The 23,595-nt window shown below is 46.8% G+C and overlaps 1 protein-coding gene across 1 annotated transcript; it reads right to left on the bottom strand.

The window, feature by feature from the left end:
• Nucleotides 1–360: 360 nt before the first annotated feature.
• On the bottom strand, nt 361–21,665 carry CPA2 (carboxypeptidase A2). The gene is given in 11 exon segments (XM_047850312.1): nt 361–595; nt 7,112–7,196; nt 9,277–9,476; nt 11,051–11,141; nt 12,274–12,384; nt 13,736–13,834; nt 16,105–16,206; nt 17,926–18,021; nt 18,824–18,958; nt 19,632–19,713; nt 21,601–21,665. Coding segments are annotated over 11 exon segments (1,254 nt in total). The 3' UTR covers nt 361–407.
• Nucleotides 21,666–23,595: the final 1,930 nt, after the last annotated feature.

Below are 23,595 nucleotides of genomic sequence, written 5' to 3'. Positions count from 1 at the left end.
ATAGAGCCCCTTGTTGGGCTCCACACTGTCAGCACAGAGCCTGCTTGGGATTCTCTCTCTCTCTCTCTCTCTCTCTCTCTCTCTCTGCCCCTCCCCTGCTCATTCTCTCTCTCTCTCTCTCTCTCTCTGTCAAAAGAAATAAACCTGTAAAAAATCGGTGAAAATGATCAATTTTATGATCTGTATATTTTGCAATTAAAAAAAATTTTTAAAGGATGTTGGAAGCTTTTTACTCAAGACGGATTTTTTTTTTTAAGATGAAGGGGTAACCTAAGTGGTTTACTATGTTTTAGGGCAACATAAGTCAAAGAAATAGTGCTCCTAGATCAGGATTGGAAAAAGGAATAATCACAACCCAACTTTGCTTTAAACCAAAGAACTTTTAATGGTGTTTATTCCCCAGAGCCCTAATAGGGGTGGTCTCGCACATGCTCCATGATGGTCTTCAAGCCAAGCCAGGTCTCTTCAGCTGTAGGCAAGATCTGATTGGCTGGCAGGAGGAAGCCATATCGACCTGTGTCCCTCAGTTCAAAGGCAAATGAGTATTTGATGCCATAGTCATACGACCAGTCAATGCTTCCTCCACTGGCTTGGTCTGAAGGGCAAATGAGAATAAAGTTTGGTTATGCTATTCCCGCTGGCCTCTCCTGCTATCAACCTCCACGTTAAGTTTCACCATTACCAAAGAGAAGTCAGACCCCTATCTTCATGGACCTTGAAAGCAGAGATAGCTTTGTAGAGGATCGCACTTATGAAAAATTACAAGATTAATCTGAAAAGCAAAAAGTTATTTAAATGGACGCTATACTTAGCCTTCCTTTGGCATTTTTAGGAGCCTCTGGCTTCATCTGCCCATTTGGAATCCTGCCTGCTCTCCTCATTGGCATCTTCTACACCTTAAGGAGGCCACACCATCACTTCCTTCTTTAGAGGAGTGCTAGGTGTAGACATTATTTTCTCTTATGGGACAGGAGGGATTACAAATAGAGTAAGAGATTTGGCCCCTGCCCTCCCTCAGGGAGCTTTCAGCATAAGGGTGGAGGGAGTTTTATTCTGATACCAAATAATATGCCCAGCACCTACATGTGATGGGTTATATCAATAAAGTGATGTGCACCTGTGTAACACGTGGCCGCTGACGTGATAGATGACGAAGGAGGATGGCATTAGCCTACGAAGACTTAATGGCAATCATGACTCAGAAGATCTGAGCAATGGATGAGCTCTGAAGCTCCTCCCAAGGAAGGTAGGTAGAGGGCAAATGGAAGACACGGATGGGAGAGATGGAAGAAGTCACCTAGCCCCTAAGAATGGGGCTAGACAGGGGCTCCTGGGTGGCTCAGTCAGTTAAGTGTCCAACTCTTACTTTCAGCTCAGGTCATGATCTCACGGTTCACGGGTTCAAGCCGTGCGTCCTGGGATTCTCTCTTTCCCTCTCTCTGCTCCACCCCATGCACACACACACACACACACACACACACACACTCTCTCTCTCTCTCTCTCTCTCTCTCTCTCTCCCAAAATAAATATATAAAAAATTGTTTTAAATTAAAAAGAAATGGGGCTGGACAGACAGGGAGACGAGGGTGTTGTACCAGGGAGAAGTAGAATTAGTGGTTACTGTGTGAACTAACACTATAAACACCTGTGATTTGTGCCTTGGCCTTCACCCAAATGGTTGCTGACTTGAACCAAATCCCCCAGGGTACCAAAATTACTAACTGATGCTACGTGACCCAGCCTATCCCACTAAGAGGCCCACAGTGGACGGAACCCTGGCTGCAGACTGAATCCTGATTCTGCAGATCATTCGCTGGGGGACCTACGGCACGTACCTCTCTGACTCCCAAAGGCTTCATCTGCCAAACGGGTATAATATTACAGTACTTATCTCACAGTGAGAAATGCAGTGGGATAATATTATGTGTCTGACTCCAACACCTGTTGAGCACCTACTAACCGTGTTAGGTACTACGCTGAATTGGTTGATTTAATCGCCACATGGGTCACAAGGTAGATAACTAGTATTATTCCCATTTTCCAAGTGAGGAAACCGAGGTTCTGAGGAATTAAGTGAGGGAGCTGGGATAAAGTATGCAGAAGAAGCGTTCGATAAATTCCCGTTGTGATTGGAACCATCATCGTGACTAAGGTTCCACTTAGTCTACGATCCTATCAAAAAAATCTGGACCACATTAAAGAGACGAGGTACCCGCAGGGGAGTAATCCCCCAGGAAACTAACCAGCAACATGTATATAATGCCTTAACGCTAGTGAACACTTTCATTCCACATTCTATCTTTCGAGCTTCTCAACAAGCTCTTCTTGTCTCGAGCTTCTCAACAAGCTTCTTCACAGAAGAACAGAAAAGATAAATACATAAAAAGGGAGAATGAGTGACCTGCCTGCGATCACCTGGTTTCAAAGTGGCAGAACTAGGACTCAAAACCAGGCCTCTCCCCCCAGGGTCTGGGTTTTTCACCAACTACCTCTCTAAGAAAGAACTCAAGTAACAACACCTATTGTGGTGCAGCTTCTCAGAGCCCTTTCCAGGTGAGAAACTACCCAGGAAATGTCTCACCCACCACAGAAGTCCAGCCACCTCGTGGGTGGAGTGAAGCAGGTGTTCAGCCCAGAGCTACATACCAATCTGGGGCAGGAGGCAAAAGTACTTAATTGAGCCTTGTTCTTAGAGGCAGTGCTTGTCCAAGCTGGAATGAGGCCAGAATCAACGAAAACAGAGTCAGCTCTGGGCAAAGATACAGCCAGAACTTGCCTGACCATTAATGGTCAGGCTCCAAAAGATCAGACAGCAAACCCTATGCTTGTCTGATACTTGCTCATTTATGGGGCACCTGGATGGCTAAGTCAATTGAGCATCTGCCTGCGGCTCAGATCTTGATCTCCCGGTTCATGAGTTCGAGTCCCACCTCGGGCTCACTGCTGTCAGCACAGAGCCCACTTTGAATCCTCTGTCCTCCTCTGCCCCCACCCCCCGCTTGTGCACACACACCCTCCCTCCTTTTCAAAAATGGGTAAACATTTAAAAAGAAAAAAAAGGAAATATCTGGGGACACCAGGGTGGCTCAGTCGGTTAATGTCCAGCTCTCGATTTCGTCTCAGGGCATGATCTGACGGTTTGGGCCCCGCATCAAGCTCTGTGCTGACGGAGCGGAGCCGGCTTCAGATTCTCTCCTCTCTCACTCTCCAATAAACTTTTTAAAAATAGAAATATCTGTAACCTTACCAAGAAAAGCACAAAAAACCTCAGGCTTCCAAGATCTATCTCCCTTGTACACACCTCAGATAAGAAAGGTGAAAAACTAGACTCCTTATAATAAAATGGTTGAGATCCCATGTGGGGGGACATATGATGCCATTTTGCTGACGTTCTGAACTCCAGCCTCCACTCAGAGGCTGCCAAACAGAGAAAACATGCATTCCTCAGCCTTAAGTGGCCATGATGGCCTTCCTCCCCAGTGCCACCAGCCGGAGAGCTCTGCTCTTTGGAGGTTCCTCTGCCAAAGGAGAGGACAATTCCACATGGAACATGATTTAAAAGGTCATGATTTAACAGGACAACTGCAGGGGTACCTCGGCAGCTCAGTCGGTCAAGCATCCAACTCTTAATCTCGGCTCAGGTCATGATCTCACAGTTCGTGAGATGGAGCCCACATCAGGCTCTGCACGGACAGCGTGGAGCCTGTTTGGGATTCTCTCTCTCTCCCCGCCCCGCCCTCTCTCTGTCCCTCCCCTGCTCACGCTCTCTCTCTCTCAAAATGAATAAACTTAAAAAAAAAAAAAAAAAAGTCTGGGCAACTGGAAGCAGATCAGTCTTCCCAGAGAATAGCCTAAAACAATATGTAACAATAACTCCAAATCTGTTCATTCAACATTTGACTTGCTAATCTTGCCTTAGGAATATACACCAAAGAGATCATTTAGAAGAAAAACAAGTTTGTACCAACATGTAGTAGCACCATTTAGCAGACAATACAAAGGCCCAATAACCAGGATACAGCAATGTAATGGAATAACAAGTACCTAGAGTGGAAATACATAAAACTATACAGGAAACAACGTTAACTGAAAAAAACTGGACACAAAATAGAATATAGATGTTGATTACAACTAGATACATTTGTGTTCACTGACAAAATTACTGACGAAATTGAAAGAAAGTATGATGATTATTGCCATTTCTTTTTTCTATGAAGCCTTTTATTCTTAAGTTTTTTTTTTTAACATTTATTTATTTTTGAGACAGGGAGAGACAGCATGAACGGGGGAGGGGCAGAAAGAGAGGGAGACACGGAATCTGAAACAGGCTCCAGGCTCTGAGCTGTCAGCACAGAGCCTGACCCGGGGCTCGAACTCGCGGACCACGAGATCATGACCTGAGCCGAAGTCGGATGCTTAACCGACTGAGCCACCCAGGCACCCCGCTGTGAAGTCTTTTAAATGTATCATAATAGCAAAAAAATAGAAAAGAAAAACCACCAACTGGAAAAAAAAAAAAAAAAGAAACTTTCATGATCAGTAGTTTCTGGATTTCCATCAATTGTTCTAGATATGGTAAGTCAACTATTCCTCCTCCGCTCTCCGAGACTCCCATTGAGAAAACCATGACTAACAAATGTGCCTTCCCTTGGATTCCCACCACCCCCCTCCTACAAATGGAGCCGTGCTGGTGCCTCGAGCATGCTTGCACACTTGCTCCTCCTAGTCAAGCCTGATCTACCCACCTCTGCTGGACTCCTCTGGCCCCTCTTCTCCTCCACTTGGGAACGGCACTGCCTTGGTCACTTCTCCTCCCTCCCGTATCTCCCACCTCTCCCTCTCTATTGGTCCTCTTCCCACAGTCAGTAAGTTAGGCTCTCATCTCAAAAACGAAGCCTTCCATTCCTCTCTCTTTCCATTCTCATCTCAGATCCTCCAAAGAGCAGTCTACTCACCAGACCTCCGCTCTCCCCCACCCCATGTACTCCTCCCCTGACCCTCACCACGCTTAGGAAACTGCTTTGGTTAAGGCCATCAATAAGCTAGTGATGAAAGTCCAAAGGGGGAGCCTGGGTGGCTCAGTCGGTTAAGCTTCCGACTCATGGTTTTAGCTCAGGTCACGATCGCACAACTCCTGAGTTTGAGCCCCACAACCCGGCTCTGCACTGACGGTGCAAAGTCTGCTTGGGATTCTCTGTCCCCCACCCCCGCTCTCTGCCCCTTCCCCACTCATGCTCTCTCTCTGGCTCTCTCGAAAAAACAAATAAGTCAACATTTCAAAAAAAATCCAATGGTAAATGTTCTATCCTTGTCAGAGTTGACCTTTCTGTAGCCTTTCGTCATGGTTAACCACTGCCTCCTTTCCAACAACTGCTCCTTCCCTGGTTTCTGAAACACAAGCTTCTTGGCCCCTCTGCCCAGGCCCACTGTGTGTCCCTCCCTCACTAACCCCTTCTGTTGTCCGACATCTTGCTCCCCTCCTCCATCCAGGGCTCTTCCCTCTCAAGTGATCTCCTTGCTCTCCTGTTCCAACCATCCTCTCCATGTCAACGACTCTTAAGCCTCTCTCCAGAATCCCAGGGCCACGTAGCCCAAAGCCTACCGGACATCCCCACTTGAAAACGCTACAGTTCTCTCAACCTCAACTTGCCCAGATCTCATGACCCCTCGGTGAGAAGCTCTCCCTTCTAATGAACGACAAAAGCCTTTTGGTTTTACCTGCTTAATGTCCGCCTTCCGTCCTCACTGGCGCTATACTAGCGTGGACCACCATTTCTCCCTGAACAATTCCTGCTCTTCCCGCGGGATGTTTGTACTTCCAGCCCGCCACACTCCGTCCTCCACACTGCTGCTGGTTGTGTCTTCTCTGAAGCACAACGCCTCAGCGCACTCACTGCCGGATGAAAACTCTCCAAAGGCTTCGAGAACCCTCTGGGTTAAAACCTAGACTTAAACCATGGCACGCAAAACCCTGAGCGCCCCGCTCCCCTTGTTCCCACTTTTATCCCAGCAGTCCCAAATCTCCTTGTGGGTCACAGGGCCCATTCTGCACGTTCTTACTTCCATGCCTTTGCCCCATCCCTTTCTCCTCCCGCGGCCATTTGGTGAGCTGCCATCAAAATCCTGTCCTCCTCCCATATGTGGCTTTTCCTGATTCTGCCACTGTCCAATCCTTCCAGCTGCCTACCACTTTTGTACCACGTATAACCCACTGCTGCACACAGCACACTGAAGCTCGTTTGTCTTCCTGTTCGTCTCCCACACTAAACAATGAGTTCTCTATGTCTGTAGTACTTGGCGCAATGATGCACACACAGTAGATGCTTAGTAAATGTGTGTTGAGCAGAGTGCGTGCCTGTAAGAGACATTTGTTTCCAAAGGATCCACGGGCATGGGAGCACTGGGAGACTCCTGAGCATTCGACTGCGGGGTCCTGAGTTTCCCGGGTCTGTCCCTAAGGCAGTGGGGGATTCCTCTGGGGGACTCAGAATCTGGACGGATGCGTCAGGCTTTCCCACAGCACTGCAGTTTCCTGTTTCTATCCCAGAGCACTGTGGGAGAAGGGAGTCTCAGAAAGCCCGCCAGCAGGCTCCCCAGCTTTACTCCTGACGCTGCCGGTATTCCTGACTTATCCTCCCCTCTGGCTCCCCAAACGGTACCTGCACAAAGGACTGCGACAGAGGCCATCCACTAAAATATCGGGGTCCTTTTAAGAAGTCGCACCCATGCTGTCCCCACACCCAGTCCACAGCACCATCCCTCTTAGCCAAGAAAGGGATAATTAATAAAAGTGATAACGTAGGACCAAGTCTTGACAAAAGCTTATTTTTCGGCAACAAGATTCCACACGGTGACAGCGAGCTGTAAGGATCGGGACGAACAGAGAGGAACGTACGTGACTCAGATATTTAAGAAGTTCTCTGTTCCAGATATCACCTAATAAGTATCCCATGGGAGGGACCTAGCCTCACAGAGGGAAACTGGGCAACGCCGGGTGCCATGCATGAAGACCTCTCCATTTCCCATCAGGGCATTGCAAGGCTCTGGCCCAAAACCACATCGTACCTGCCATCGTACCTGGGTCATTTGTGAAAACACATCAGATACTTACAGATGACTGAGCAGATAGATCCCACTTTGTACTTGGTGCCATGCAGGCTTGTCAGAGATCGGGCAGCCTTTTGGGCCACTTCATTCTAGAGTGAGAGAACCAAGGAAAGGTGGATGGATAACACTTGTCGCTTGAAGAACGGATGCCCAGTAGCAGAACGTAGCACGAGGCAGTCTGATTAACTGGACTCCGGTTAACTTAGGCTTAAGCACCATGCCCTTTCGTTTCGGCCATTTTCACGGAGAAGCGAGCACTAGCTCACTTCTGTTGGCTTGGAAAATACAACACGAAGACCTTCACTGTGTATGTATTCTTCCAGGTGTTTGCAACAGCGACACCAGGGTCATTATTTTGCCACCAGCTCTCCTTGCTCAGGGGTGTGGATGGAAATAGGGTGGGAGTAAGGGGCTAAAGAAAATACGTACTGACCCCAGGATGTACCCGGGAAGTGGATTTTTTTTTTTTTTTACTAGATCCCTACGTTGGCTTCCTTCCCTATGATTGTCTCTTTTTCCAAGAAGTAGAGCTCAGCAAAATATTTTCCATTATTTGAGGGTTCCAATTTTGACTGATTGAGGCTTTACTGTCCTTGCTAGGGATAAATGTAAGGTCTTGAACTTGGGTCCAGGAAAACAACCGTACAATTACCAGATGGGGGAAACCTGGCTCGGCAGAATCCTCAGAGAGCCTGGGGGTTTCAGTTGTCAACAAGCCCAACGTGAGTCAACGGCACGATGCTACTGCCAAAAAACTAACGTGACCCTCAACTGTTTAAGCAGAAGTGCACGGTCTGGATGAGGGCAGTGATGGTCATGCTCTGCTCTGTGCTGGTTAACCCACGACCCAAGTTTTACACTCACTTCTGGGAGCTACCCTTGAAGAACACGCACAAACCAAAGCATGTTGGGAGAAAAGCAACCAGAATGGTGAGGGAACTTGGGACCATGTTATGAGTGCTTGAAGGAACAGCAGGTATGTAGTAGGGATATGGAAAACCCTAGGAAAAGCAGGTTATCACTCTTCAAGTAATTAACGGATTTGCTTCTTTTCAAAGGGAAACAAACTTGCTCTACGGAGCAAGGTGATAAACCAGGACTGGCAGGTAAAAACCATTAAGGAGAAGGATTTGGGTCTCCATAAGAAGAACTCAAACAATCAATTATACCCCAACATGGAATAGAATCCCTTGGAGGCAGAAAACTGTCCAAACACAGGCTGGATGACTACCAGGCAGAGATGTGAGCACCCAGTTTGGATAATTTAAGGTCATCTGGGTCTACGAAAAGTACCTTTTAGGTTCTTTTCAATCCTAAGGTTCTCTCTGATTTGACCTTGAGTGGTAATACTCACCATCAAAACCCTGAAAATTGTCCTACAGGGCTAACGTCCAACTGAAGAGACGAGAGATACGCCTGAATTGGAATAATTTATTCCATTTCTGCCAGGAGCTGCTGTCAATAATGCATTTGAAAGTAAACTGACCAAAAAGTCCCATCTCAGGGTTTACCTCTAACACATGGGTCTCGAAAACCAAGCCTAAAAGCCAAATTGGGAATGTCTGCACATTCTCTTCAGCTGGAGATAGCTCTTGCTGAATTATAAGCAGCCACCGAGATGTCACCATCTGACTTAAGGCCACCACCATTTTGCTCATTCCGAAACAGGAGAGATGATGGAAGGTAGCAGGTTAGGCAGGCTGAGTGTTTTATGCCCAACGTCACACGTCGGCACAGCATGATAACCGGTCATAGAGCCGAAAGCACCAGGAAGGTATGAGGCACAGAGCTGGGCGACAGTATTCCCTGGCATACAACAGCATCTGACTACAGAGCTAAGAGCCTCGGGTCCAAATTCAAGTGGGTTATTTCCTAAGCAACAGAGAGCACATCCTGGGAATTTATGGTCAAATTTAGGCTCCTGCTCATCTGGATTAAGGTAACAGGAATCTCATGAATTCTATTTCCCAAAGAAACTTAATTTAGGAAAGTCCACAACCAGTCTTTCAAACATCTGCCAGCATCTCAAACTTCTCAGTAGTTGGACCTATTCATTTATAACCTGTCACTAGTACACCCCCATCTCGGTACCTGACTGTATGACTGAAACTTACTTGTCCACACAATGGACCTTCGTGGCTGAGCTGAAATGAAGTTTCAGAAACTTACCAGCTCATCAAAGTTATCAGGCTTGGTACATGTATACCCAAAGGGGAACATCAGCAGCTGAGAATAGCTATGGAGGGTAATGAAGGCCTTGATTCTCCCATGGCTCTGGATGAAGTTCACTATGGATTTCACTTCAACTTCACAGGTAGCCTGGGGTCCACGGTAGGAATCAGAGCAAGGGTTCTGGCTGGCTCCAGGTCCTGATGGGATGCAGAAGAAGCCCAGTAGAAACAGTGAGCTTTAAGGAGACACCATGTGGGTACATTTACCATGCATCACTAAATTCTTCCTCTGGAAATCAGAGCAAGGTTGTCCATGCACTACACCGAGTTGCTATCTAAGGGTACAGGGGAGGCCAAACTGAAGTGATTCTGGACACATCTCTCTTCTTTAGAAATATGGTTCCTCTATATGGCAGAAAGAGCTATCAAATTAGATCATCTCCTCTCTGTGGGAGTCGTTGGAAGAAAAGCTAGATTTAACATTATAGATGGAATTCCTGCCTTGGGTGGGAGTTGAGCAAGCTCTTTTCTGGGATTGCTTCCAATTCTTAGCGTCCAAGAGTAGAAGATTCTATGCATCTGTACTTCTAAATCACAAAGCCACAAATGCAAGGAACCCTGACACCCTTTTTGCGGCGAGGAAATCACTACACTTGACGACAACGAGGCCACCTTTGGCCTTGATTTTCTCAGCAACTACAGTTACTCGTGACCACCAAAGTGGTCCACTATGACCTGGCCAGGGCTCTGAATGCTAGAAAAACTCCGAGGGGCTGGGTAGGGGCTGGGACTCCCCAGGGTCTCTAAAGAATATAAACAAAGTATAAATACAACCTGTCACTTTATTTCAAGATTAGTTAATAAGAACAATAACATTTGGGGGGGGAGGAGGGAGCCTGACGTTGAATTCCTGGGCATTGCGCGGTATTTTAGATCGTATGCTTTGATTTTTTTTTCCTACGCTAAAAAAACTATTGTAAAAGCGATGAATGAAGTTGCCACTCATCCACATCCTGTCACAATTCCCTAGTGGGTCCTTTCTTGGTTCAATAATTCTCATTAATTCATTCGTCTGACAAATATTTAGTGATCGCCTAAATCATGCCAGACCTGTACTACGTATTAGGGATAGTACGATGAAAAAGACAGTTCCTAACCTCACTGTTACCAGGCCTAATGAGAAAGATACAAACAAATTTCAATTCTGTAGTTAGAGAAACACAGGGGTTTTAACTGGTCCCTACAAGCATAAAGGAGCCCCCCAACCAGCCTGCCAAAAAATTAGAGCCACGAGTCAACGAGACCAGAGCAGCAAGCCAGCATTTTCCCTCTGAATCTGTTTTTGAAAATCAATTTCCTAATCCTATTTGTACTTCTTTTTAGTTTTATTTCTCGAAACATCCAGAGATGATGTAATGCTTCTCCTCTGAGTAGATCCTAACCCCCTCTAGTGGTTGGTCTGGAGCTTCCTGAGGCCTCCCGCCATTGTGCCGAGTCTCGCTCTGAAAACTCAGAAGCGAAGCCGAGCTGGGCTACAGCTTGTGGGAAAACTAAGATGTGAGACAAAATATATTAAATGCTGCTCAGAGATCTGGGACAGTGCTGCGCGCCTGTGAAGGGAATGTACTTAAGTGTTTTTCAAATGGGTTTTTAAATGGCTTCAATCCTGAATGGGCTTAGGCAGGCTGACGACGCTGCACAACCATGCAAAATAGCCAGTTGGGCCAGACAACTTCGGACCATCCCTGGGGGGGGCAAGGCCCGGCGCTCACCTCCAAACCCTGCATCCCAATTCCGGTTAAGATCAACACCAACACAGCGGCTTCCGGGTATCCTGGACCGATTCTTCCGCCACATACGATTCTTTAAAATCCAACCGAAAGAGAACACAGAAAAAAAGAAGGACCGTCACTCAGCCTGATGAGAAGGTCCCTTTAGAATTCTGTTAATTTCCCTTGCTTCCTCCCGGGAAGGTCCCTTTGGAATGATGCTAATTTCCCTTGCCCACAGAGGTGGCGAATAGTCCTCCACCAGGGTTCTGCCAGGAGCTTCTTGGTCATTTCACTGAGACGAGAAATAGTCCCCATCTCTTCAAGTCAATACCTGCCAAACCATTTTCCATAGAACATCAGTTCTCTTAACAATAACAGAGAATAAAAACAACAATAAACAAAGCGGGGAGAGAGCAAGGGTTCTGTGATGGAATATTTCAGGAAAATATAGAGCTAAATTGGCTAATTTACTTCAGCACTCCTAGGGTTTTTTTTTGGTTTTGTTTTGTTTTTTAACACTTTCATGTTTTCTACGATGCTCCAGGAGGGGGATACAGTAGGCGGTACTTCCCAAACTTGACTGTGGAACTCTCTATTCATAGGGTATCTGAATACTAGTATTTGTACGAGTTCTTTTTAAACGCCCGTTGGAAAACACTACCGTACTTGGCTCCCTCCAAAAATAAACCTGAAGCTCTGATTCACTCTGAATATATGTGGGGTCACAGTTGCCACAACGGTGTTTTGTAATGAGACTTTAAATGAAAAAAGAAAAGAAACTACGTAACTCCTTTTAGTGATATTACAGAGGATTTCTTCTACAGATTGTAAGTAACATGCCGAATGCATTGTACTGCCTACCCAAATCCTACTGCAATCTAATTGTCAGCAGGTAACATCCGCCTCCTCTTTTCTATCAATCCCACCACAAAAAACGCAGAGAGGATCGGAACAAATCTCCTAGGTGACTCACTGTGAACGCTGAGCTCTAATAGCCCAGCCTAACCGCTGAAATGGGCTCTGACCGCGACAATATGTAAAGACATCATGTGCTGGAATAAGAGGTGATTATAAACTCCACTATGTGCCTCCATCCAGGGCCACTACTGAGAAATTAGTCACTCCACTTATGGTAAATCAAGAACAGAAAGATTACGTTTGTTTGTTAAAGTCCTACGCATCTCCATCAATTCTTATTGAAGAAGAAAAAGGTCCAGGCTTACTTTGGTTTGAGAGAACACATATCCATCGGGGTTTGTAACCGGCAGCAGGAAGATATCCATCATGTCCAAAATGGAAGTGATGGAGACATCATTTCCATAACCAGAGGCAATCTGAGCAGAGACAACAAATATGTCAATCTCACACTCCCCTTTCACCAGGGAACAAGGGATGGAATAGTAAGACAATGTGGTTTTTTTTCAAACATGAACCAGATCCCATGACCATGGTCATGACCATGACCAGATACTGCTGGTCAATGAGAGCCTGCCAGGACTACAGTCCGGTCTCCTGCAACCCTCACGTGTTCAATACGTCAATGTCGATACTTTTATCTCTAGTCAGGCTAATTTACTTATGTGAAATAAAACGCAGATATCACCTATCCATTCTCTCTCAAAAGCAGAATTCTTTCTGTTCATTCTGGGAAAGCACTTCGCAATGGCGTTGTATGGCTTATAGGGGAGCTAAGAACCAAAGAAATGTTTTTCAGTTTTTTTCTTCGTCGTCACATAGGCAGGCTTTCCAAAAGTACTCATGACAAACAACAGATTACTTAAATGCGTAGAGACTTTTCTGAAGATACAGAGAACCGGTTAAATTCCATTTGGGGAATTAAATTTCTACTTGCCATCAATTGCAGTAGGGCTGGAGTTTCTGCTGGATTAAAATTTATTCATTTCCTGTGCTCAGCCATCCTAAGGCATTATTATTCAACTGTTAAATATCCATTTCATAATACCCTAAAGGTAACTGCATTTTAATTGAAGGGAAAAATGCATCAGTCGGTATGCACGTGGTTGCACATGCTTGAATGATCTGATGTGGATTGATTTCCTTTGCTCATGAATTAACATTCTGATTTATAGCGTGTCATTTTTGAATTACTTAAGCAATACCAGACTAGGTCACACCCAGCCCGATGTCCTGACTCTAATTCCAACGAACATGTGGAAGAAAGGTATTGCCACACTCCGACTTCAAAACCTGATGTGGAAACTTTTCAGAAAAACCCAAAAACCCTTCGCTAATTTCACTTTGGATCCGCAGGCCAGAGTAAACTCTTCTAGCACCCATTTCTATTTTCCATCTGAGCCCCCTTGGTGATTTTGTAGATTTCTAGCACAAAGTCCCTCAGCCCTCACGGCTCCAGGCAGCGAAGCAGTTTTTCTCTAGTCTGTTCTTATGCTGAAATCTGACTCCTGGGGTCCTTATACTTACCACCCTCTCAATCTCTTCTGGCGGTGTCTGTTAACCGAGCACACAGTGGCCGGTAGGCCCAGGGACAGTGCAATACCGAAATACCAAAAAAGGTTGAACGGGCCTGCTTCCTGCCAGTACAGACAAGAGAAAGCCTCCCAGAGAGCATCGGCGTTGGCCGTTCGGATCACAAAGACTGCTGTGTGTTTGGGTGGGGCCTAACCCAGAAAGTCAAAATAATCGAGGAATTTTAGGAAAAACGACCTTATTTGCTGTCCACAGCGCAGTAGCTTGGGTAACCCACTCGCGAGCATGGATCCCGGCGTCTAACCAGATGGCCGGCTTGTCTCCTCCGGTGCTGAACTGTGAGACAAGCATAGAAATGTGAACGGCTCCACCTCTGCGGGCTCCTGTCCCCCCTCTTTTCCCCCAGGGGCCTTGCCTGTCCCTCGTTCTGTACTTGATGTGATCGAGAGAGAAGGAGGAGGTGTAGACAGTGATGTTGTCAACTAACTCGTCCCATTTCACGTGATTTTCCTGGCCCCGTGCTTTTACCGTAAGTTTAAATGCGAGCTAACAAGAGGGCGTGGACTTTCTTTTTGATGTTTGTAAAAAAAATCGTTGCGGGTAACGTAATGACATGAAAACCCAGGTTCATCATTTGGGGTAAATTTTCTAAAACAGGTTACAGACTAGTGCGATGCCATTTTGATTCTCTCGAAAGGCCAGTTCATGCATGTCTATATACGTATGCACACAACCATCTGAAAAAAGGAAGAGGGGGAAGAAGAGAGAACACAGACATAGCAAGATACACAACAAAATATTAACACCGATCACCCCGTAGTTGTGGAATTAGGAACCTGGGGATGCTTTTCCTTTTTTGTTTCTGTTTTCCAACTTGTGCACCGATTGTGTTATTTCTGTGATAAAAAATGCTTGGGATAACCTTTCGAGTCCTTCATAGAAGCAGAACAGGTAGTAGGCTCTGGAGGTGTTTTCCAGAGTTTAAGTTTTATGACCTAAGGGTCTCAGTTTTATTTGGAAGAGTGGCTTTGTCAATTGGATCAGTAAATGGGAAGGAAAAGAGGATGGTCGTTTGCACCATCAACTTCTGTCTCTGTGCTGCATTCTAAACATAGCAGATAAGGTAAATGAGAAATGCAAATCCTTGCTAAAAATTACATTTCACGGGCTTTGAGAGTTTTAGTTGAAAGGGTTTCATATCTTTTCCCCCAAAGAGCTCAATTGTAAAAAGCGGACCTTTCAAAAAAACACAGAACATTCTCAACCACGAACCACCCTAGATAAGAGGCCAGGACAATCCAAGGGGGAGAAGAATCTGGGATTTCCTGGCCCAATGGTAGCAGTAACACAGAAAAGGAAAATTTTTTTAAAGAAGGTAGTAAATATTAGCAAATGTACCACGGTGTCATAAAATAGGCAAACCACTCCTCTCAAGCCTGCTTTGGGAGAAACACTCTGGAGAAATCCATCTGTCCCAATGAGTCCCTTGGTTCTCAGCCATAACATTTCCAAATTTAGTAGGGAGTTGTGACATTATCTTTCTGTTTTTCTTTCCCTCTCTCTCTCTCTTTCACAAACTCTTTCTAGGAAACTCGGAAATAAATTTCATTCTTTCTGGGCAAAGTGCAAAAGCTTGAAACTATCAGCACTAAGACTGTCAGAGGTTACAGGCTGGAGTAAAGCCCTAACCCTTTTCAACTAGCACCAAGAAAGAAAGGAAGGAAGGAAGGAAGGGAGGAAGGGAGGAAGGAAGGAAGGAAGGAAGGAAGGAAGGAAGGAAGGAAGGAAAGGAAAGAAGGAAAGAAGGAAAAGAAAAGCCTTCGTTTTCTGGGCATTTGCCTGCGCAGTTAAGTTGCCCTGTCATTCTCCTGCTCGCTGCAGGAACGCTTCCGTTTTTTAAATGCAGCTCAGGCAAGTACTTGGCGCTTTTTTTCTTTGTAAATCTCTGACTTTAAAAATGAGAGAGAAAAGAAAAAGAGAAGAGAAACAAGGTACAGAACTCCTACCTTGATTAATTACAGAATACCTCCCCCATCCTCCCCTGCTCACCCCAAGGCGGCCCCCCTACGTCCATCCCCTCGCCCCCCCCCCCCCACTCACCCTGGGGCCCACACCACCTTCTCCAAAGCCCCCACCTCATCGCGGGGCCCGCACCGCCACCCCCAACCTTCCCTCACTCTGGGGCCCTCGTCATTTCCTCCACCACCCCCTCTCACCCTGGGACCCTCGTCACCTCCTCCACCCGCCCCCCTCGCCCCGGGGCCCGCACCGCCTCCCCCTTCCTCCGTTCCTATTGGCGCGTTCGCCTCTGGTTCCCGGCGAGTGAATCTATCAAGATGAGAGCATTAATTCACTCCTGCAGACCTGCGTCAGCTTGCGCAGGAAAGAGAAAAAAGAAAAAGAAAGGGGGGGCGGGGGTTGTGGGGAGCTGGATACTCAAAACCAGCAAGGACCGGTTAGGAGGGGGGAAAAAAGGGGGAAAGGGGAAAAAAAAAAAAAAAAAAAAGGACCCGCTCTGCAGGCAGAGCCAGGACTGACGGCCCGCCTGGGAGGAGCGGGATTCTAGAAGCCTCTCGGGAGGAAAACCCGCAGCTGCACCTGTGTACCTTGAGCACGTTCATGGGCCGCTTTTCAAAAGAATGGCCAATGTTCACTTTGCTCACTAGACCGGGGTGCTCGGCAACGATGTTATCCATTGCTTGGGAAATCTGCGGTGTTTAAGATGAACAAACAGACATTTGCAAATGAATGACGTGACGCCCCCGTGAGCGACTTTTCCCCCCTCCTCCACTCCCACTCCCTCCGGGCCCCGGAGAGGGCCGCGCGGCCGACGCCGCAGGATGGGGGACGCGGGTAGCGGAGGGGAGCGATGATGAGTCGCCCGGCGTCTGCAGGGGCCGGCGAGGGGGGAGCCATTTTGTGGCAGCGGAGGCGGCTCGTTCCAGTTTCGTGCTTCCGACAAAATGGCCCTTGTCTGGCTTGCCCCGGGGCCGTCCCCCCGCCCAGCTCTGCGGGGCAGCGTCCCCCGCTCGCCCTCCCTGGCGGAGGGCCGCGACGACCGGGGGCACCCGCAGAAAGGTGGCTTTGGAGGCAGCGGGGCGGGTTCGGGCCAGGGGCGACGCGGCGCCGGCCCGTGAGGCGCGTCCGCCGCCGGCTACCTCGGGCCCCTCCCGGCGAGGCTGATGGAAACGCTGCGCCGCTGCGTCCGGGGCTGGGCGTGAGACGTGTCCGGAGAGTGACCGGCGGGCAAAACAGCCCCTCCGGCCGCTGCCGGCACCTGCCGTCCGCGGGACACGGACGCCGGTGTGCGAGGCCCGGGGAGCGCGCGGGAGCGCCTTGCTTTCCGCTCCCTTTTCCCCCTCGCTCTCCCCAGTGGTTCGCGGCCCCTTGTCTGAAAGCCGTCGGGGCCTTGCGTATTTCAAAGAAAGAATCGTGGCGGCGTTTCGTTTTGGTGTTTTAATTTCAGACGGGTCGTGGGAAGCGTGTGTTGCCCATGATACGCGTGGCCTGGCTCCGTGTTCGAACACGTTCGTACTGCCGGCGGTGAAACAAATGAGTAGCAAGGCAGTTCAGGGCAGAGTTTGTCCCCAGATGCGTTTAGGTCGGGTCAGCTTTTGCCATCGGATAAATCAGGGGGGACGATTGATTTCAGGGTTCTTTGCATTTAGAATTGGTGATTTAGGGGATGAGTTGCTTGCTACCAGATCTCTCCCCGGCCCTGGCTCTTTCCTATTCCCCCGCCTCTCCCTGTTCCCCTCCAACCCCAGCTCCCCACCCCACCCCCACCCCGTCTTGTCACCCCCTCCCCTCCATTCCCCCACTCCAAATCAGTTAGTGCAAATAGACCCCCTGTGGACCCTGAGAAAAGCTCGGTGTCCCAAAGAGGCAAGTGCGGTGCGGCCCTGCCCAGGTGTCCAGGGGGCAGCTTGTGACCCAGCTGGAGGAAAGGGGGCATTCTTCAAGCCAACAGAAAAGACAGCAGAGACCTCATAAGACTCGGCTCCCGTGAGGTCTGGGCACATTCGTCAGGCTGGGAGACCCCACCCTCGGCTGGCAGGCAGAGGTGTCTGTCTTCATCAACTCCAGCCATGAAGCACAACTCTCAGGTGGCTTCGTGGGTAGCACAGGTCAGAAATTGGCCAAGGGGCCTTGAGGGGAGAGGCTCATCAGTATGAGCGGCCGTGTGCTCCCTGAAGACAGTCCTAGACGGTTCCAAGTAATGGAATGGCTCCTGGAATGGGTATGTGGGCTTCAGGTCCTGCCTTAAGGCAGGGACACTGATACTGGCTGTGAAATCCCAGAGAAAATTGGAGAAGTTAGGAAGTAGTATGAGAATACTTGCCATTAAACCACCAGGCCGAAGCAAAAGCCTTGTCCTCAGAGGAGAAAATGGCCCATTGCTCGGACACTCATTTTGAAACACCTACCTCTTCCAGAGTATGATAAGCCTCAAAGTTGAAGTTGCCATTCCGTTCTCTTCTCTGATTGAGTAGCATTTCTTTGTTCTCTTTGTCCAACAGAACCTAAGATAAAACCAGTCACACTTCTGATTAGCTTATAGCCATGCGTTTGCATCTACAGTTGTGAAGGAAATGCTAAGACCCCGGTCCTCAGTCCAAGCATCCTCTTCCGGTCCTCCAGGCTCTGGGGTCACGCCTTTCCCCCTTTCTGAGAGCACCCTGAAAGGGGAGGAGGCATTAACGGGACTTTGGGGCCAGCCAGATGCTGAAAATATAGGATGACAGTCCTGTGGTTGCCTTTCTGGGAACCCAGGGCCCGAGTTAACCCCCAATTAAAAACTAAATGAGGGGCGCCTGGGTGGCTCAGTCGGTTAGGCATTCAACTCTTGATTTTGGCTCAGGTCCTGAACTCACAGTTCCTGGGTTTGAGCCCCACGTCGGGCTCCGCGTTAACAGTGCGGATCCTGCTTGGGATTCTCTCTCTCCCTCTCTCTCTGTCTGCGCTTCCCCCATTCGTGGGCACACGATCAATCTCTCTAAATAAATAAATAAACTTAAATTAAATGAGTGACGTTTTACTTTTATTTACTTCAGCTAACATGCTTCGGTTTGCACTCGATGTTTCATGCCAGGGATTCTCTTTTGCCCTTTCCCTCAAATTTTTTTTTTTTTATTACCATATCCCACTCATGCCAAATGCAGACGGGAGAGGGACGGTGCCTCCCTACCCACTCTGCAGGGTAGCCCCGATGGCAGGAAGGCCCTTGTGGCACCCACAGGTCCTTTCCCTGGCAGAGGGTACTCAAGGAGAAAAAAGGATGGACCCTCAGTTCATGTGGACCAGCAAGGTCTGTGGAATAAATACCTGAACATCTTCAATCATGATGGAATAAGCAATCCCCTGGGATTCCAAGAAGACTTTGACCGCCTGGACGCTGACAAAGGGAACTCAGACATGGACTGTCTCCCCTGGGATGGTTGGTGATTTCCAGAAATCAAGCTGGAAGGGGTAAAAGGCCAAGGCAATGCATGGGTCATTCCAGGGAAATGGACAGCTCAGCATGGATAGATTTCCAGAAAGCAATTTGTATCCATTTTGCCCCCAGCCCACGAGACTAGAATCACTATGGAGTCACTGTGATATGGCCAAGAGGGTCTTTTTTTTTAAATATGCAAGCATGAACATATGTGTTATATTGTTTTTCCCCCCTGTGGTTAGATATTAAAACTGACAGAAGGCAAAGATTATTTAAAACCATGGCAGTCTTTTTTAACAGTTGACATTCAAGTGATCCAATTCATTTCATAACAGAACATTAATACCGTAAATTATTGGAGGAGGGAAATAACGCGTTAAAGCTGTTCGGCAATTTTTCGGAGTAACTTTCACATTTGATCCCTCTTTTCACTCGTACAATAAACCTCTGAGATAGAAGAATGGCATGTTTATCCTCATGATCCTGAACAGGATCATGAGACACAGGGGAAGCAGGTGACTTGCCCGATGTCACAGACTTGAAACTGGAGCCTGGGTTTTCCACACCCCGGCTCCAGGAGTTAACATTTCACACCATGTCAAAGATGAGCCACAGTCCAAAGTAAGAGATCCAATCATCATGTCTAACTGTGCAGTAGTCATGTGGCAAAACAGAAACTCCCTGTAGGACAGATACCTGAAGATGTTCTTCAGCCTCCAATTCCACCAGATGTCTTATTTGTTCTTCGTTCCTTGGTATGACCTCGAGAACCTGGTCCCTAAGGATATTAACCAGACATGACCTTAAAAGCAAACCCTGGACACCGTTTCCTGTTGCGTTACGCCTGCTGTTATTCTCCGCACATAGGAAGGAGGTTAATGAAGCGGTTAATAATCCCTTTGACAATCGAGAAACTAATAAATGGTATACTGACCCATATCCCCAGAATGAGGAGTTTACTTCCCCTGAGGAAATGGTATCTAGATAATAATTAAGAGGTGTACCTACTCCTGGCAGGAAGCTTGCCATTAAAGTTACCTTTCCTTTAGCTAATGATTATTTCTAAAATAACACCTGCTGGTCATAAAGCGATAGCTTTGAAAACTCTTTCTGCTTCTCAGAAATGAGGTTGGGGCTTTTTTTTTTTTAAAGTGGAATAATTAGTTTGGGGCTTGTGAGAGAAATCGAATTCACATCTGGGTAGACCTCGGACGTTTTTGTTGTCGTCATTAACTGAAATGTATCAGAGTGCCGTCTCCAAACCCCATTCACGTGCCCCAAACTTGGGGTATGCCAAAGACAATTAGGACGCTGAAAAATCATGGTGTGCTTCTCACTCCATGCACCCATCCACACTTTATCCTTGATAAAGGATATCAAGGACACCTTGGCAGGAAAGAGAAGTTGGAAAACAAGCCAACGCATATCCTTAGAAAAGAAATTTGGGAGTAGATCTGGATTTGTATAGTCCTTCCTCGGTGGTGGCGGTTTGCCTTCTACTGCTTTCTCCCAGTAGGCTGACTTCCTGAGTCACTGCCCTGAGCATTTGTGCAGTGGGGAAAGGGTTGGTATAGAGCCATATACAAGGACCAGAACCCGCGTCTTCTGAAACCAAGTGCCGTGCAAACTTCCAGTGAACGCTAGCGAAATAAGTAACAGACTGTGAGATCTTCAAGGCTCTTCTGCCTCCAGGTATCCACCTGCCACATGATCTGAAAATTCTTCCATTTGAGTCTCATTCCTTTTGGTTAGTGCACAGACGCCCAGGAGTCCTCTTTTATAAGGGGAAGGTACTGAGCAAAGTACTGCTTTGGGCTAATGCTTACTGGTCTGTGTTTTGAGGAATAGTAACCCTTTGAGTTTCTCCGCACGTTAAAAAAGAAAAGTGGGGAGGAGTTTGATGATCAAAAAAATGGGTAAACGTACCAACCTAGATCCCTTCTTATAGATTTACAATGCATATGAATTTAGTAAAAGTCACTAGAAATCCTATAGTTTGTTAAACGCTCTGATTCCCAAATTTATTTCACCACCCACTTCTTTGGGTCAAATTTATTTGACCACTTCCTTAACCCCCTGGAACACTCTCCAAGAAATGCTGCCTAAAACCTTTCATAGGATCTTGGAACCAATACACTTGGGAGCAAAGGTGAATCCTACAAAGCCGTGAGAGTTGGATTTGGGCTGAAATCTGCAGCGCCGGTTCTCCGACTTCATGAGGTTCCATAGCTGGGGCACTCGGTCTGAAGAGCAGATATGGAGGATGGAGCCCAGAATGGCTGGGAGGAGGTCGTAGGAGAGTAACCCATCACTTACTGAGATGCGCTGAGACAGTAGGCCAAACAGCTTGATTTTCACTGATGTCTGTCATCCCTACCTTCTGATCATCAAGGGATGTGAGTAAATACAGAGAGAAAAAGGTATATGCGTTCAGATTTCACTTTGTTTTCTCCTTTAAATGTCATTCGTCTCTGTTTTTTGTTTTTTGGTTTTTTTTTTTTTTTTTTGGTCACTCATTTCTGTTATTCCCACTATCCCCTCTCCAAATCTAAGAGGACTTCTCTGAAAATGCTGAACACTTACACCTTTTTATTCTGCCACCATCCAGTGAGACTCTGTGAATCAGGCCACAAAGTTCGAAGAGGGGCCAGAAGACATAACTTACCCCACAAATGTTTCTCGACAGTAGATATGCCCAAAAAGGGCACCAAAAACCAAGATCCACTTCATGGTCGAGGGTCTTCCCGGAGTCCAGAATTCAGTGTCATTCCTGAACTCTATTTATAGGGCCCATGGCCGAGGCTGATCTGTAGGCAGTCTAAGAACTCAAGTGAATGCCCACCTGTTAAAATTCCCACCTGCACGTCAAATTCTCAAGGTCGTAAACACCCACCTGTGTGATATCGCCAATTCGTACATTTTCCATTCCCACCATGAGATAACAAACTTTGATGGAAAGAAAACAAAATTGCTAGAGCATTCCAAGGGCAAATCATGTATTTATGATTTCGAACATAAAGTGCCACCAACTCTGACCAGTGAGAGAAGCCAGATTAGTAGACCTGAGGTTAAAGTCCTTTCTGGGTCTCTGACTAAAAAAACAAAACAAAACACCAAAAACCAAATCACAAAAAAGGGCACAGCATTTAGGCTAATCATTCAGGCATCCTGTCTATCACATTCCATTAGTTTGCTCATTTGTTTATTTTTATAATGTTTACCCTGAAATGCTGCAACCATTCAGTCCACATCTGCTGAATCTCCCTGTAGAGGTAGCCCATTCCCATCCTTACTCTATATTAAAACAAAACAGAAGGCCCTTTAATATTCAATTTTGGACTCTTTCTAAAGTGATCCATCAGCATTTGTAGCAAATTGATGTCCTTGTTTCTGTGCTTTTTCCCCAAAATGAAAATGTCTTTCTGATTATGACAATGAAAGTGCTTGTTATAGAAAGTTTGGGTAAAAAAGTGTGTGTTCTTTAATCACCCATGGTTCCTCCACCCAGTGAAAAGCATTTGGTGTATACCTTTCCAAATGTTGTTCTATGTTTTAGAGCTTTCCCTTGAAGATTAGATGATGCCATACATTCTGATTTTTAAGCAAATGTTTTTTTGTCTGTTTTTTAATGTGTATTTATTTATTTTGAGAAGGAGAGAGCATGAGCAGGGGAGGGGCAAAGAGAGAGACAGAATCCCAAGCAAGCTCCAAGCTGACAGTGCAGAGTCCCACACAGGGCTCAATCCCACAAACCACAAGATCATGACCTGAGCTGAAGCCAAGAGTCAGACACTCAACCTACTGAGCCACCCAGGCGCCCCTGAGCAAAGGGTTTTTTAAACAAAGGTGATCTTCCCTTGTCTATAAACGTAATTCTTCATTAATCTGACTTTGTTCTTCATTGCAAAAGAAAAAGAACCACCTATTTTTAGGAATCATACTTTATTGCATTTAATCATTCACCCACATTATGTTCAGCCCAGCAAGAATACGCCACAAAAAAGACACAAGGAATATTTCGTCTGTCCTCTGCATCATTGCTGGGTTAGAATTCTCAAGTACCAGCTTGAAGGGGAAAGCTGTGTGTGTGTGTGTGTGTGTGTGTGTGTGTGTGTGTGTGTGTGTGTCTGGTTTCAGAAACTCCTGGATTAACATGTTTTCTCATTCTCTTGGGTGTCAGGGAGAAGACAGAAACCAAGAAATGGAGGCCATCATTCATCCTCACATACTCAGCACCTACCAAGTAAACAGTTAGTCATAGAAATTGAAATGAATATACTTGGAAAATCAATAAAAGCTTCTTGGAAAAATGGGGTCTGAGCCGAATGAGTCTTTCTTTTTTTTAAGTTTATTTATTTATTTTTGAGAGAGAGAGAGAATCCCAAGCAGGCTCTGTGCAGCCCAGAGCCGAACACGGGACTCGATCTCACAAACTGCGAGATCGTGACCTGGGCCAAAATTAGGAGTTGGCCGTTTAATGGACTGAGCCAGCCAGGTGCCCCTGAGCTAAGTGAGTCTTAAGGCAGGATTTCCTGAGGGGGACCTGGGGGGGGGAGGGAAACATGAGAAAGGTACAGAACTGGAGAACACACGGCAGACAGTTGGGCCTAGCAGGGAACCAGCCCCACTTGGGCAGATGTGCCCCTGGGCATGGTGAGAA

This window comes from Prionailurus viverrinus, chromosome A2 (assembly GCF_022837055.1).
Source record: "Prionailurus viverrinus isolate Anna chromosome A2, UM_Priviv_1.0, whole genome shotgun sequence".
Taxonomy (NCBI): Eukaryota; Metazoa; Chordata; class Mammalia; order Carnivora; family Felidae; genus Prionailurus; species Prionailurus viverrinus.
Note: the sequence above shows the minus strand (reverse complement) of the source record. Positions and strands in the feature narration are given on the sequence as shown.